The following is a 17,710-nucleotide window of genomic DNA, read 5'->3' on the forward strand; positions in this document are numbered from 1 at the left end:
GTCGATGATCATGATGATAATATTAATAATAAATATTCTAATCATAATACGCCATGCTCAATTTGTTTAATGCATCTTATTGCTTCATATTGTTACTTTATAACGTATTTGTCCTTGTTACTTTAAATAAGTTAAACCGCCTGTTGTGTTCAAAATATATTAATTTATAGTTATTGTGCTGCTTATTACTATATGAGGCCTACTCGATGAAATGCTGGTGGTGCTTGATCACAACACATGGGGGGCATTCAAAATGGATAAAAACAAATTCTCCAATCTTAAGCAAGAAGCAGTTCTAGGTTACAAGGAAAGAAACCCAATTTTTTGAATCCATTTCGAACAAGTAAAAGCCTTCCAGGTTTTCAGGCGGACCATAATGGAACCACCCAGTCATGAATAACAACTTGGTTGCTGCAACGTCATCTTGTGAAGAGAGGGAGGGCGTTGTGAGTGGGTGGAGGAGCGTCTGGTTCACTCGGAGGATAACCCACTCGAAGCTGGCAGCTTGCTCTCCTTGGACTTAGCGCAAGACGCAAGAGCAGCAGAGAGTGCATCGGAAGACCAGCGCAGGCTGGCTTCCCCTAATGCAAAGCTCGTGGGAAGAGTGGACAGAGCTCCTCTATATATACGTCCCAGGTTCGAGAGAAAGTTCAGATCTCCTTTTTTCAGATGCTGCAAGTGGTGGTCTTTGAAGAAGAGATGACAATATCATACTGAGTGAGCACTTGACATACCGAAGGGGTAGCTGGCATCTTGTTGGGACTATTTACTGGCGAAGAAGGAAAAACAACAAGAAGAAAGGCCTTTGATAGAATCTAGTTTTGCTGCCTTATTGAGCTTCTTCTGTTTTTGTTAGTTTGGTCTTTCCTCAAAGTTGAGCTGCATTTACTGTCAAGCTTTTCACTTGCAGTCATTGTATTAATCTCCTGGAATTGTCGATAAAAGAAGAGCCCAATGACCGTATGATTACAATGCTTGAGCGGAATCTTTGAGGCCAAGAAAGGAAAAGCTGCGACGAGCAGAAGGCTTTGTTGTGAAAGCCCTCCTGGATTTCCTCTTCTCGCAAAAGCCTAAGTTTTCTATCATTACTGAAGCAGTGACGTAAGACACTGCTGTAAAAACAGAAGGCGAGGAAATCAAAGCTTCATCTCGGAGGACGTAAAGCGGAACTGCCTTTTAAAACAGCAAGAAACTGGACGTGAATGCAAAAAGGCTTCGTGGAGTGCCGCAGTGCCGAGGGTCATACCGTCCTCCATCTCTTTCACACTTTGTCCTCCTTTCCTCTATTTGTACTTCAATCTGTCTGCTTCATCATCCTGCTCTACCCACCGCTCTTCTTTCGATCACATCCCCCAAACTCTCTCTCCCTCCCTTCCTCTCTCTCCCCTCATTCTCTCTCTCTCTCTCTGCTCTCTCTCTCTCTCTGCTCCCTCTCTGCTCTCTCTCTGCTCTCTCTCTGCTCTCTCTCTCTCTCTCTGCTCTCTCTACTCTCTCTCTCTCTCTCTCTCTGCTCTCTCTCTCTCTGCTCTCTCTCTGCTCTCTCTCTCTCTCTCTCTCTGCTCTCTCTCTGCTCTCTCTCTCTCTCTCTCTCTCTCTCCTCCTCTGTGCGATGTTTGACCGCCTGTGTCCTGCAAGCCGACGAATCCGCTGCAGCCTCGCTGCCGAGTTGGGAGAGCATCCAGGTGGTGTTTCGCTGCAGAGATTTCAGCTTCGGAGCCCGGATGAAGACAGAGCTGTGGTAAGATTTTGGGAAAGGGATAGGGAACGCATGACCATGAATGCCACAAATGGGATGAGGAATAATTTGGAAGGATATTTGCTTAAAGGTGAAATGATAGGATGATGTTGAGAAGACAGAGCCAGGGAAACTAGTTATGAAGTGAGGGGAGAGCGAGGAAAACATTACTTGGACATGCATGACACAATATCTGTTGCCACATTCAAGTGCATCCAAACATTTTGCATCTAACCAGGGCAAAGGAAAAGTTCAGCACGACAGCCAAACGCTATAAGTTTTGAATTGGAAGGCAGCGTGCTCCACCATGATAGTGTGTGCCTCGCTGTTCGTTAAATACACAGATACATTATGACATGGTGCTACACAGCTTGCCGCACAATGGCATGACAATGTATGACTGATTTAATTTTCACTTCACAGCTCAGTCCCAGGAAGTGCTTCATCAAGTGGTAATTCTAAAACTTAGATACAAGGCAATTTGTCTTACCCAACAACGATACTGCCATCGTTTTGGGATTACCTCCGCCACCTGACGTGGTTGGAGGTTATGTTTTCACCCCTTCCTGTCTGTTTGTTTGTTTTGTTTGTTTGTGAACAGGATATCTCAAAACGTTGTGGACGGATTCAGACAAAATTTGGTGGAGAGGTTGGGTGTGTGACAAGGACGAAATTATTAGATTTTGGTGAAGATCCGGATCCGGATCTGGCAACTAGAATTTTTAAAGTGATTCTTCAACACAGAGCTATCGGGCCAAAAACACAATATGTCAATAAAGTTATTGATGGATTTAGACGAAACTTGGAAGACATGTTGGGTGTGTGACAAGGACGAATCGATTCAATTTTGGTAAAGATCCGAATCCGGATCCGGTAGTTTTTTAAGTGATTTTTTTTCGCCATTGATATGGCTAAAACCTATATATGGCGCAATATCTCAAAAAGGTTATGGATGGATTCGGACGAAACTTGGTGGACATATTGCGTGGGTGACAAAGACGAATCAATTCGATTTTTGTGAAGATCCAAAACCGGATCCGGATACAATACTTTTTAAATTTTCCAAGTTTACTATTGTGAGATTGGGCCAAAAATTATACATTGCATGATATTTCAAAAAGTTGTGGATGAGTTGGTTATGTGACAAGAACAAGCTGATTCAATTTTGGTTCAGGTCCGGATCCAGATCCGGCCTATCAGTGGGATACAAAACATAAACTGTTCAGCCTGGTGGAGGTTTGCGCCCGACAGAGTGCCTTTATTGTTTCCTTCATGTGTTCCAACCCATTGCACAAGGGAAGCTGTGTTAATGCATGGAATTGCAGGACACCTACTACATAGGATCATTAGCATGGGGAGAATCTCTCTTTAAGGTTGTAAAAGGCATTTACGCAACAAGCAAGCATCGTTAGACGACAAAACTGAGGATTATAGTCAGCAGGCAAAAAGAGGGGGAAGACACATTTAGGCAGGGAGGGCATGCCACAGAAAGCAATCTGTGAACCCACCAGGCAGGCAACTATTGTACCGTGTCCTTGAGCTCAAAATGGAATCGGATTATTAAATCTGGAATCCTTAGTTTTCTGGGTCGGCAGTTATCTGAGCTGCCTTAGCAACTAATCCTGCATTCCATTGGCCAAAACATTCACAACTGTATCGTCAGATGCCTCAATGCAGTGTGCCTTAGTTGAACCAGAAATCAACAGGTTTGAATTTTTAAAATTAACAAATTTGAAAACTCTATTCTGCTTGAGCATTATAAAAGCTTTCTTGCTTCAAAGTGTACAGGTAACCAACCATTCTTCAATGCAGATTTAAGGTGATAACAAGTATTTCATTACAATGTAGAATCTAGGCAGTAATGGCATAATGGCATGAAAAACTAAACAAGTTTCTTACTTAATTGCAACTACTTTTTTCAAGTACGACAATATAGTTTATGACTGTAAATTAAAGATAATATGGCATAAATAACAACAACAACAACAACAACAACTATAAAGCATCTGAAAATGCAAAGCCCGTCCGTGTCCTTTTGTATTCAGATATCTTCTTCTTCCGTTTGTTCAAAATAACGAAAACAGTTTTAAAAATACAAAATGAAAATTGATGATTTTATGCAGCCTTGACCTTTGACCGATTGATCTATAAAAAACAAAAAAAACAATCGGCTTCTAGCTTTTGATAGATGAACAAATTCAGTGACCCAATATGCAAATTCTTAAAATTTCAGGTCAATCGGATGAAAATTGAAGATTTTTTGACCCTGACCTTTTGACAAAATCATTAATTTGTCTTCTCTATATTCTCATAATAAAACTTTGTTGAAAATTTGATGACAAAACTCAAATGGTGAATTTAAATTTCAGGTCAATTGGATAAAAATTGATAATTTTAGGTGATGCTGACCTTTAACGTTTTGATCTTTTGATAAAATGAATTTGTCTTCTCAATATTATCATAATAAAGCTTTGGTGAAAATTTGATGACAAAACTCAAATGGTAAATTTAAATTTCAGGTCAATTGCATGAAAATGTATGATTTTAGGTAACGCTAACATTTAACCTTTTGATCTTTTGACAAAATTATTAATTTATCTTCTCCGTATTATCATAACTAGTGAGATACCCGTGCTACGCAGTTTTCTGGGTCGGCAGTTACGGGTGGGAAGCCAGAGGCATGCTACGCACGGGTGGGAGGCCAGAAGCAAACATACAATGCAGATACGGCAAATGCTAAAGCATGAAACCAATAAATTCCACATACCTGTAGCACCTTCAGTCGCACATCAGACATGGACAGCAAGTTCGTGAAGGACTTCCATGAAATACGTACCCGTTCGCAAACAAACGGGTATGTTCATGTATAGAAACATTGATCGTGGGTCCGTGGCGAATCTGCATATGGCAATCCGCGAAGTTCACGTTCAGAAAGTAGAAACCATCATGGCATGTCGTCATTCACTTGAACTCGATATCTTTTTTCATTCCAAACAACATATCTCCAATCACAAATTAATCACAAAATAAACTTTTAACAACATTATTAATGTTTCCTTCATTGTAAAAACTACCAAGTCAACAGTTAAAAGTATTTTGAGCCGATAGGTGTTACGGCCTTGGCAAGATCGATGGAGACAGCGATCTGTTGGCTTTTACACCGCCCAAATAGCTATGTGGAATTCTCTCATGTAGAGATTAAACCCACATCGTTTGAACTTTGGCCGAGGTCATTATTTACTTTTCATGATATTTATATACGAATAAAAAAGAAGATAATTGGTTTTGGGTCATCCTTTCCGCATATTGCATGGGATTGTGAGTTGGAGAGACGGCCGTGATGGCAGGGAGGGGGTTTGCATTCTCTCAAGCAGGGATTCAACCCATGTCCTTATAAAAGGTCTTTGTCCGAGGTCACCGAGTCCGATCGGTGCAGCCAATCGGTGCAGCTGTGCAGCGATCGGTGAAGCCGTTTGTGCGGCACCCAGGAAAATAACGTTATGTGGGAGTCCAAACCTGAAAATGCTGGAGGCCAAAGCTGAAATTGGAAAAACAATATAGCCTATTTTACTCCAGGAGATCCCAGGATTACCCACCAAAAATATCGTTGCAATCGGTTCAGCCGTTTTTGCGGTACCTTCGAACAGACGGACGGACAGACGGACGGACAGACAGACGGATGGACATTTGGTGAATTATAGTAAGATAAAGCTTTGTTGAAAAATTGATGACAAAACTGAAATGGTAAATTTAAATTTCAGGTCAATTGCATGAAATGTATGATTTTAGGTAACGCTGACCTTTAACCTTTTAACAAAATTATTAATTTGTCTTCTCCATATTCTCATAAACTTTGTTGAAAATTTGATGACAAAACTCCAATGATAAATTTAAATTTCATGTCAATTAGATGAAAATTGATGATTTTGGTGATGCTGACCTTTATTTAACCTTTTGACCTTTTAACAATATTATTAATTTGGCTTCTCCATATTATCATAATAAAGCTTTGTTGAAAATTTGATCACAAAACTCAAATTATAAATTTAAATTTCAGTTCAATTGCATGAAAATGTAAGATTTTAGGTAACGCTGACCTTTGACCTTTTGTCCTTTTGACAAAATTATTAATTTGCCTTCGCCATATTATCATAACAAATCTTTGGTAAAAATTTGATGACAATAGCTCAGATTGTAAAAAAAAAAAGTTACGGCCCGGACAGATAGACACAGACAGACAGACACACAGAAGTGATTGCAAATCCCCGTCTCCTGTTGCACAGAGGACGGGCTAACAATGCCATCTCAAGACGAATTTGTGCCACCAACTAAACCAACAGAACGTTATCTGTGGTTATATTAGATACCAAAATACTACTGTAATCTGAGAAGTACATATCTGTTCGTGTGTTTGTTTGTTTGACTTCTATGCACTCCTGAACCGCTGGAAGGAATGAGTTCAAATAGTCCCAGGAGTTTTGAGAGGGAAAAGCACACCTAAATTCTCTCTATGTAAATTTATATTGGATGGTGCCAGCTCCATTTGAGGGTGGTTATTACAACTCATCCCGTCCGTAATTCTTGGGAAATTAACCAAATCGTAAGTACGGGTTCTTCACTAATTAACCAAATCGGAAATCATCAAATTTTTACTAAACTGTTTGAATTTCTCTGTCTTCGACCACCTCCTTTCTGGTCTTGCACCCTCTGCGCTTTCCATGCTTTGTCCCCTCTATGTTTCTACAGGACGCATGCAGTGCACCAGCAACCCCCTTCTGGTGAAACTTCCAAAATGCAGGATCACTGCTCACCTACACTCATTTGTTCTTCTTTTTCTCCCACCTGTGGAACCAACTTCCACATTCACTTCAATCTCATTCTTCCCTCAAGGTCTTCATGACAGCTGTTCACCACCATCTCTGGTCATCCGCCATCCAAACCCGTGATCTTTTCTACCCCAATGAACCCTCCGCAAGCCCACCTCTTTCTAAGTTTGTAGTTTTTCCTTCCTGAGAGTTTGTGGCTGTATCCATGTTGACCAACCTTTGTGTCATCCTCTAGCCCTCATTCTTCCCCACATCCTGATCCATTTTATGTTTTAGCTCCTCCACTAGCCTCGACTTTGGATATCAAAAAAATGATCTTCCAGTTCTCTTTCAAGCAAAGATTTATTCACAAAGCGGAGTTTTTATTATTTATTTTGTGTTTTTTTTTTTTTTTGTATACAAGATCGAGGCTCATGTAAGAGCTAACATTGATCACGAAAAGACAAACTGACACATAAAACATGAGATAAAGGGAGCGGGAGACAAGATGGGGAGAGAAGGAGGCACACAAGTACAACATTTGAGAGCAGCGACATCAGAGGGAGAGGGCTTGGGGGGAGGAGGCGTGGGAAGGGGGGTGGGGGGGTGGGAGAAGTATAAAACACATGGACATTGCTAGGACTTCCAGAAAAGAATTTGTAATTTCAAAAAAGTGGATCTGGGGTAAATTAACGGGGGTAGAAAAGATCAAGGTTTTGGATGGGGGAAGACAAGAGATGATGACTATAAAGGCCCTACACACTATAAAGGTGACTATAAAGGCCCTGTTCTGAAATACAATACAATTGTACAATATCTACAAGTTCTGTAACAAAACTTATATCATTCTTGAAAAGTCTTGTGTTTGCGAATCCAAAAAGGATATGCTTTGCCAATACATGGAACCTTTTGCCTCATTTGTAACTCCCACTGCTCTTCTTTCCACGACTTCCCTGACTGGTCAGTGTTCTGTTCCTATCAACTGGTATTTACAACTTCCCCGAGATGGAAACTCCTGACTTTGTGGGCAAAGTCCTTTTCATTTGTTTCTTTTCTTTGATATAATTTAAGATTATATCAAATGGGCCATCCATTCCTCATCCCTCAGATCGGCAGTCTGCAGCCTCCTCACTCTCTGCAGACCTGGTCAAAATCACAGACTGGGCAAACAAGTGGCACATGTCTTTCAATCCTGACAAATCTCACACTCTTACGATGTCTCTCCGAAAAAACCGACTGGACAACCCTCCCATCCACTTTCTGAATAATCCTCTCCAAGAAGTTCTGTCACTCAAGCTTTTGGGTCTCACTATCTGCCATGATCTTTCCTGGGAAAACCACATTTCCAAGCTGGCCTTCAAAGCCAGTCGCCGACTGGGCATCCTCAGTCGTGCGAAGTCCTTCCTTGGCACACCTGAGCTCCTCACCACATACAAGGCTTTCATCCGCAGCTCAATGGAATACTGCTCTCCCCTCTGGGCTGGTGCTCCTGCCTCACACCAAGCTCGTCTTCACGCTGTTGAAACCAAAGCGTTCAGAATCATTGGAATCTCCCGCGATGAAGCTAACTCCAAGGGCCTTTCACTCACTCACCGCAGGCAGGTTGGTGGTCTTTCCGTCTTCTACCGACTCCTCTCCGGCCTTGCTCCCCCAGCTCTCTCTGGGCTCTGTCCCCCAAATATTCCTACAGGTCGCACAAGATCTGCCTGCAACCCTCTTATGGTTAAATTGCCAAAATCCAGACTCTGTGCTCACCTTCACTCCTTCATTCCTCTTTTCTCCCGCCTTTGGAACAAACTCCCTCACTCTCTTCAATCCCACTCCACCCTCCAGGTCTTTAAAACAGCTGTTCACCACCATCTCTTATCTTCCCCCATCCAAAACCTTGATCTTTTCTACCCCTGCTAATTTCACCCCAAATCCACTTTTTTGAAATACCAACTTCTGTCCGGGAAGTCCTTGGTGTCCTTGTGTTTTATACTTCTCCCACCCCCCCCCCCCCCGTCCCACGCCTCCTCCCCCCAGGCCCTCTCCCTCCCGCACTTCTCCCTGCTCTCAGGTGTTGTTTGTGTGCTTCCCCTCCTCTCCCCATCTTGTCTTCCGCTCCCTCTATTTGTATGTTTTGTTTGTCTGGTTGATTTGTTTGTGAAATAAATGTTAGCTCTTTCACGAGCCTCGATTCAGTATACAAAAAAAAGAAAAAGATAATCGTTTATTTCTTGACTACAATCATTTTATCCACTCAACGTGTAATAAATTTTCTTCAAAACTTTCTAAGCAATTTCATATGATGTTCTGGGCATGCGCCTCATATATGAGTGGGTGTAGGGCCTTTATAGATAAAATAAAACAACCAACCATTTCACAAAGGTAAAATGAAGTTCTTTTCAGCATCTATAAAGTTCCAGCCTTGTGTGTGCAATTTTTTTCCCACACACAGCCTCACACAGATACACCCACAGACAGAAATACACACACACAGAAACATGCGCACACACACACAACCACAGACACACACAGACTGACACACACACCAGACCCACACACACAAACACACACACACACACACACATATAGACACAATGAACAAATGCACGAACACACACACAGACACACATAAACACACACAGACACACACACACACACACACACACACACACACATTCACAGACACACAAACACACACATGCACACACACACAAATACACACAAACACACACATGCACAGACACACAAACACACAAATGCACACACACACACAAATACACACAAACACACACATGCACAGACAGACAAACACACACACACACACATGCACAGACACACAAACACACACATGCACACACACACACAAATACACACAAACACACACATGTACAGACACACAAACACACAAATGCACACACACACACAAATACACACAAACACACACATGCACAGACAGACAAACACACACACACACACATGAACAGACACACAAACACACACATGCACACACACACAAACACACACACACACACACATACTGACACACACACATACATACTGACACACACACACAAACACAATCACACACATATACACACACACACACACACACACACATACACACACACACACACACACCAATACACACACAGATACACACACAGATGCACACATAAACACACACACTGGCTGTCACTCATTAATGACTGTCAGAGAGGGGGTAATGGCTGTTTCTTCAGACATAAATGTGTTGCTAGTCTATAGCATTATGTTTGACGATTGAGACTTTCAGTGTAACTAGGTATGGACAATTAAAATGTGCAAAGGCAGTACCACTCATAAATTCCCTTGTCCCTAAAAAAGATTAGAAAAATATATGTTCCTTGCAAACACAAACTGCTTTCGGCCATGATGCAGTGTGCAGATCAAGCTATGGCTGCAAGCCTGTTCGTTTATTTATACTGGAGCTGCTTGCTATCCCTTGGGAAGTTTAAGGGAAGGGAAGGAAATGGATAAGAGGTTTGCAAGACAATACCAGGGTCAGACAGCTGAATCTCATGAACAACAATGCCAGAAAACCTCATGCTTGAGATATGGGTTATGGCTTCCTTGTCATGAATAATCATTGCAAACAAAGTGTCTTTAACTTTATTTACATCTTTTAAACCCGACAAAATACGTATGTAATACAAGAAAATATCACCAAATCTCAACATCTAGTCTCTAAGTGAGAAAGCTACCACACCAGGTAAGATGACACATCCCACCTTTGGAACCTGTACATTACGTTTACAGGCTGGAACTTTATAGATGCTTAAATGAACTTCATTTTGCCCTTGTGAAACGCTTGGTTGTTTTCTTACATCTATATAAAGGCCCGACACCCACTCACATATGAGAAGCATTCCCAGAAACATATGCAATTGCTTAGAAAGCTTTGAAGAAACTTTATTACATGTTGAGTGGTCAAAAGAATTGTGGTCAAGAAATAAATACTAACGAGGTATAGGAACCTTGCGATAGCTCTACCACTGTCATGGCATAAAAGCCTCTCCCACTAGTTTAGCTGGAATGATTTGGGCCTTCCATTATGCAGGCCTAGTGCTGTAAAGTGAAGGAAATTGAGATGACACAAAGAATACTACAGTGAATGCACCAGTATGGATGGAGCAAAAGTAAAAACAAAAAAAGTGGAAATAAACCTTACAAGGACCTGAGAAGCTTGGACGTGTCACCTCTGCTTTCCTTTCCTTTCTTCCGGGTGACCTGCATGGATATAGAGGCCATCATGCTATAAACCTCCATTCTGCCTACTGTAGTATAGTATAGTCCCAATGTGGCTGAACATATACGGTAAGTAGCGGGGGGGGGGGGGGGGTACATGTCATAAAACACAGGAATCGTGCACTTGTGACACCTTTTTGACATTTGGCATGATGATAGGGCAGGTCATGAAACTTTCAAAAAACACTGGCTACAAGTTGGCACACCCCTCTGATGGCCGGTAGCTGCAAAATTCAAAATGGCCGCCAATAGGTACGAAGCGGACAATATCTCAGCTTCTACTGATCATATATCTAAGTGTAATACCACTTTTTCCATGTTTTTGAGTACAGATAATCCATTTTTAAAGAGTATTGAGATCAATTTGAAGGTTCCAGAGGAAATATCAATAATAAACTAGACCGCCTCTCACCTCCAGGAGGGGGTGTGCCAACTTGTAGCCAGTGGTTTTTGAAAATCTCATGACCTGCCCTATCATCATGACAAATTTCAAAAAGGGTCCATCGATCCTGCCCACTGCCCAGTAACAACCACTTTTTACGCATGTCACTTTTTAAGAGTTTTTTTTATTTTTGGAGGGATGTGATCAATATTTTGGAGGGATGATATTTGGAATGTTTGTGCAACAATATGGAGGGATGTGATCGAGCAGGAAAACAATTATCATGTTGGTGTGATTCAGGATGACAGTTCCATTGATGCTTTGTGTTCCATTTAATATGTTTCTTCGTTTGCTGCTTGACCTCAGTGACCTTTTAATTGAACTCAAATCTTAAAATACTCTTTAAATATGGATTATCTGTACTCGAAAACATGGAAAAGGTGGTATTACACTTAGATATACGATCAGTAGAAGCTGAGATATTGTCCGTTTCGTACATATTGGCGGCCATTTTGAAGTTTGCAGCTACCGGCCACCAGGGGGGTGCGCCAACTTGTAGCCAGTGGTTTTTGAAAATCCCGTGCCGGCCCAAACATCGTGCCAAATTTCAAAAAGGTGTCACAAAGTGCACGATTCCGACATGTTCCTCCCCCGCTAAAGCATTATTGCACCAAACCACCCTTCTGATTTGGCTGAGCGAAACGACGTCGAGGGCGTCTATTCCTGATACGTGAAACACCCTTCAACCCATGCCTACAGAAAACAGACTTTTTTGGAATGCCGGCCACAGTTTCCATCCAATCATCATGTAACTTTAACAATAAATAAATAAATAAAACATTCGCCTCCGTGGGTGCAGGCGTTCGTTTGTTGAACATTTCGTAGCAATCGGTCAGGCGGTTGCGGAGAAAACGAGTTTAAAAGCAAATCAATGTGAAAAGTGAGAGCGGAAGGAAAAAAAGAAAGATGGCTGCGGTCGATGTTCCAAAACATGGTTAAGAATGGTTGTGGATGTCTATTACTAGTCATACATACATTTAATCACACGTAGGCCTCAGTTGCCAACATCGGCGGTATAACAGAGCGTCCGCTCTGAGTCTGGGCGGTCAGTGATCCATGGCCTAGTCATAGCAAAGACTTAAAATTGTACGTGCTACTTCCTTGCTTGACATTCAGCATTAAAAAGATAGATTACAGACAAACAACCATAAGTTGGTAATAATAGCACATGTTTCACTGGGCCTAATGGCTTCCTCCTGCGTCGGTGTTCCTTAGAAAGGAACTCATATATTTTCTTTTAAACCCTGAGACAAACTATACTGGAAAATTGTCATTTCTTCATCTTCAAGCTTTGCTTCTTATACCTTTACTGCAGTTTGTTGTCATGAAGTGTTTATTAGAATATATAACTTTGTTTATACTCTTGCTTATAATCACATAACTTTGTAAACTTCCAGCGAGAAACTTTTCAAATGGAAACAACTTGAAGGTGCATTGAACTGTCGCCTTGTCCCAATTGTAACCCTTGTTTGGAGGAGACCTGGCGCTGAATTTAAAGCCTTCTTCGTGTGGGTTTGTCTTTCGGTTTGGCAGCAGCTGCTGCAATGAATTTTCCACGTGTCTCCTTCGTTAAGTATCTCCAGATGCGTGTTAGTCTCACGGAAGGATTAAAGGGGCAAGGCCTCATTCCCCTCCTTCCCTCTTCTGTCCCATTCCTTTCCGATTTCTGCGCACCCACAATGCATCGCAGGCGATTCTAAATGCACGAATCACCTCTGGCTCGTAATCAAGCTCAGGATGTTCTTGTGCCCCTCGTCCAACGATCCGTACGCGTGGTTGAGCCTTTTCTCAACGAAGGAGGCCTTTCCCCCGAGATTCGTGCGCACGTATGCTTTGTGCGCCATGTTTTCTTCCTGCCATTCATTAATAATTGCCCGATAGATTTCTATTCTGGTGAAGATTAACAGGAATTATTTTACATCTTCCTGCTTGCACAACACGAGGGTTGAAGTACAGGCCGGTGAAGAGACTCGTAAACAAAATTCTCTCCTTCATGCGAATAGCAAATCTGTTCAAATCCCATTCTTGCCACGCGCCCCAAATTTTTCTGGAAGCCCTCTTACATCCGTAGTTACCGCATAAGGGGTCTTGTGCTATGATAAGCGATATAATCCAGCAGGATTAAAAATTGCACATTCAAAAGGCAAATTGTCATTGGCTAATCCATGGAATTTGCTCACTCCTTATAACTTGCACTATTGAACCAACATTTAGTGTTATGGTCATTACCTCCGCCACCAAAGGTGGATGGAGGTTATCTTTTCACCCCTGTCTGTTTGTTTGTTTATTTGTGAACAAAATATCTCAAAAAGTTATGGATGATTTGGACGAAACTTGGGCAGGTTGTGTGTGACAAGGAAGAATCGATTCGATTTTGGTGAAGATCTAAAAATATGGATTCGGATATGAGAATTTTTTTTTTTAAAGTGATTCTTCACCATTGGGAGATGGGGCCAAAAACTATACATTGCGGGATATCTAACAAAAGTTATGGATGGATTTGGACGAAACTTGGGCAGGTTGTGTGTGGCAAGGAAGAATCGATTAAATTTTGGTGAAGATCTGAATATGGATTCGGATATGAGAATTATTTAAAATTTTAAGTGATTCTTCACCATTGGGAGATGGGGCCAAAAACTATACATTGTGGGATATCTAAAAAAAAGGTATGGATGGATTTGGACGAAACTTGGGCAGGTTGTGTGTGGCAAGGAAGAATCGATTAAATTTTGGTGAAGATCTGAATATGGATTCGGATATGAGAATTATTTAAAATTGTAAGTGATTCTTCACCATTGGGAGATGGGGCCAAAAACTATACATTGCGGGATATCTCAAAAAGTTATGGATGGATTTGGACGAAACCTGGGTAGGTTGTGTGTGTGACAAGGAAGAATCGATTCGATTTTGGTGAAGATCTAAAAATATGGATTGGGATATGAGAATTTTTCTTTTTTAAAGTGATTCTTCACCATTGGGAGATGGGGCCAAAAACTATACATTGTGGGATATCTCAAAAAGTTATGGATGTATATGGACGAAAATTGGTGGATAGGTTGTATGTGTAACAAGGAAGAATCGATTCGATTTTGGTGAAGATCTGAATATGGATTCGGATATGAGAATTATTTAAAATTTTAAGTGATTCTTCACCATTGGGAGATGGGGCCAAAAACTATACATTGTGGGATATCTAAAAAAGTTATGGATGGATTTGGACGAAACTTGGGTAGGTTGTGTGTGTGACAAGGAAGAATCGATTCGATTTTGGTGAAGATCTGAATATGGATTCGGATATGAGAATTATTACAAATTTTAAGTGATTCTTCACCATTGGGAGATGGGGCCAAAAACTATACATTGCGGGATATCTCAAAAAGTTATGGATGGATTTGGACGAAACTTGGGTAGGTTGTGTGTGTGACAAGGAAGAATCGATTAAATTTTGGTGAAGATCTGAATATGGATTCGGATATGAGAATTATTTAATTTTTAAAGTGATTCTTCACCATTGAGAGATCGGGCTAAAACCAACATATAGCAGGATATCTCAAAAAGTTGTGGACATGTTTGGACGAAACTTTGTGGACACGTTGTGTGTGTGATGAGGAAGAATCGATTCAATTTTGGTGAAGATCTGGATTCGGATCCGGCTAGTATAAATTTTAAGTGATTCTTCACCGTTGGAAGATAGGGCCAAAAACGATACATAGCAGGATATCTCAAAAAGTTGCGGACGGATGATTTTGATTAAATGTGATTCTGTATTGTGATTTCTTGGTTTTCAAAGCATTGATGATGTTGTGATCGAATGTATGTCGGACTGCTATGCAATTCTGAATTGAGCACGCTGGGTGCATCATTAATGAGGCACGGCTGTGTTGCTGATGCAGTGCCCAGGGGCGGTCTTAGTTATTCTGGGGCTCTGGGCAAAAGTCAAGGATTGGCCTCCACACTCCTTTATTCTCACCCAACCCAATCTGAACAAAAATAAAGGGCCCAATTTTCACAATGCATGTCACTTCTATAATGCGCCGCAGTTTGTGATTTGCCTTCACTCTATTCTCCAGTGTTCACCAAAACAATACAGAAAATGTAGAGCTGTGACTCCAAAAAAAGAAAATTAATATTATAATAGGAATGTAATGGATTCATTTGATATCTCAGTGTGAGTGCACTGTGTTGGGCTCGAAGAACAACATACTCGAGTTATAACGAGGAAATGTGAGGTTAGTAAGGTAGAGATGTTTTTACCTGTTAGCCCTAACGTTAGCGCTGCTGCTTCATTCTCCGTTTTACTTTTGAAGAAATTAGAAACTTTTTGTGAACTTTCATGTAATTTCTTCTCTGCTTTTTTTTTTTGCTGCCCCACTTGGATTATTTTGCTTCATATTGCCATAAAATAATGCCAGCTCCATCGATGACATGTGCGCATGTACACTACTCACAATAAGTTAGGGATATTGGCAGGTTCTTCGGTGTGGTTGATTTTGTGTATTAATTATGTTGAAAAAAGTTGTTGGTCCTAATTCTATGGTTATTAATGAGTGTGAAAAAACACAGCATTCTTGATTTCAATACCCTAACCCGAACCCCTATAAAAAAAAAAAACTCACTCCCACAATATCCCTAACTTATTGTGCGCATGTACATTACGACCGACGAATAGCTAGATGAATCACGTGTCGATGTGTCGGTGTCATTGAAGAAAAAATACAATCCACAAACGCGAGTGGAATATCTCGTTTACGAAGAGGAGGTCGACACCTGGATCTAGTTGTTGTTGGAATTTTTCGCTATCAGAGAAAATTGAAATACAGCAAATGAAAACACCATCAGATTTTGCATTATATGCACTGGGTGATGTAATTGCTGGATTATATGTAATATTAGTCGGTCATATGGTATATCACCTAACCTGGTGTTGGCTTAGCGGTTAGGATGCGGGCTTGGGATCCTAGGATCCTGGGTTCAGCGGTTAGAGTGCGGGCTTGGGATCCTAAGATCCTGGGTTCAGCGGTTGGGGTGCCAGCTTGGGATCCTAGGATCCTGGGTTCAGCGGTTGGGGTGCCAGCTTGGGATCCTAGGATCCTGGGTTCAGCGGTTGGGGTGCCAGCTTGGGATCCTAGGATCCTGGGTTCAGCGGTTGGGGTGCCAGTTTGGGATCCTAGGATCCTGGGTTCAGCGGTTGGGGTGCCAGCTTGGGATCCTAGGATCCTGGGGTCAGCGGTTGGGGTGCCAGCTTGGGATCCTAAGATCCTGGGGTCAGCGGTTGGGGTGCTAGCTTGGGATCCTAGGATCCTGGGTTCAGTGGTTGGGGTGCCAGCTTGGGATCCTAGGATCCTGGGGTCAGCGGTTGGGGTGCCAGCTTGGGATCCTAGGATCCTGGGTTCAGCGGTTGGGGTGCCGGCTTGGGATCCTAGGATCGTGGGTTCAGTGGTTGGGGTGCCAGCTTGGGATCCTAGGATCCTGGGTTCAGCGGTTGGGGTGCCAGCTTGGGATCCTAGGATCCTGGGTTCAGCGGTTGGGGTGCCGGCTTGGGATCGTATGATCCTGGGTTCGAATCCCCTGTCGATCGCTGAATTAACGCCAGGGGGGTTAACTCAGCCTGTCATCCTTCTGAGGTCGGCAAATATCCATGCATGGAGCATATAAGGTACGTTAAAATGGCAAATTTGTTTTCGTATTCATGTTCCGATTCGTGTTCCAAATATAACATTCGATGTGTTTCCCGATCATAAACTGACGACAATAAATTGATAAGATAGCAGACAGACAGATGGACGGACATGACCCAATTGCTTAACACCACTTTTCACTTTGCATGTGCGGGGTAAAAACTCACAGCAACTTCCTGTGAGAAGGAGGGCCTCTTCGGCTATGTGCGGTTGCCCTCAGGAATATTAACCACTATTTGTTAACTTTATCCTCCTGTCACATGTTGTTTGTTGGTTTCACACGTAAAACAATACCAGATCACATTGTTGTCCTTTTATCATTCCGCCGTGACGGCCTCTGGGTTACCGGTGTATCAACATGCCGTTTCCTGAGGTCAGTGTGTTATAATACACACACACACACACACACACACAGACACACACACACACACACACACACACACACACACACACACATATATATATATATATACAGTCACGTGAAAAAGTAAGTACACCCCATGTAAAGTTTTGACTTTTTCAACATATTTCAACATACAACTATTTGATCTTCATTTCAACAATATTGATAGATAAAGGTGATATAATATAACAAATATCATGAAACATTTACATTTTGTAGTCCATTGTATAATTTAAATAAACATAAATGCAAATTTCGCATGTGGAAAAAGTAAGTACACCCCTACATTTATCACTACTTCAAATACCTAAAATTAGAATCGGGTACACCAGCTTAGGTGCAAATGATTAGAACATCGTTAGAGAGGATCTTGGA

At 41.7% G+C, this 17,710-nt stretch overlaps 1 protein-coding gene across 1 annotated transcript in view; it reads left to right on the top strand.

The window, feature by feature from the left end:
• Positions 1-466: 466 nt before the first annotated feature.
• LOC137432680 (ral guanine nucleotide dissociation stimulator-like 1) overlaps positions 467-17,710 on the top strand; it is an 85,002-nt gene continuing 67,758 nt past the window's right edge. The window contains exon 1 of the mRNA XM_068124777.2: positions 467-1,738. Coding sequence (XP_067980878.2) covers positions 1,610-1,738 — 129 coding nt within the window. The 5' untranslated portion in view covers positions 467-1,609. The remainder of the gene's footprint in view (positions 1,739-17,710) is intronic.

Source organism: Myxine glutinosa, chromosome 8, assembly GCF_964187855.1.
Source record: "Myxine glutinosa chromosome 8, kmMyxGlut1.1, whole genome shotgun sequence".
Taxonomy (NCBI): Eukaryota; Metazoa; Chordata; class Myxini; order Myxiniformes; family Myxinidae; genus Myxine; species Myxine glutinosa.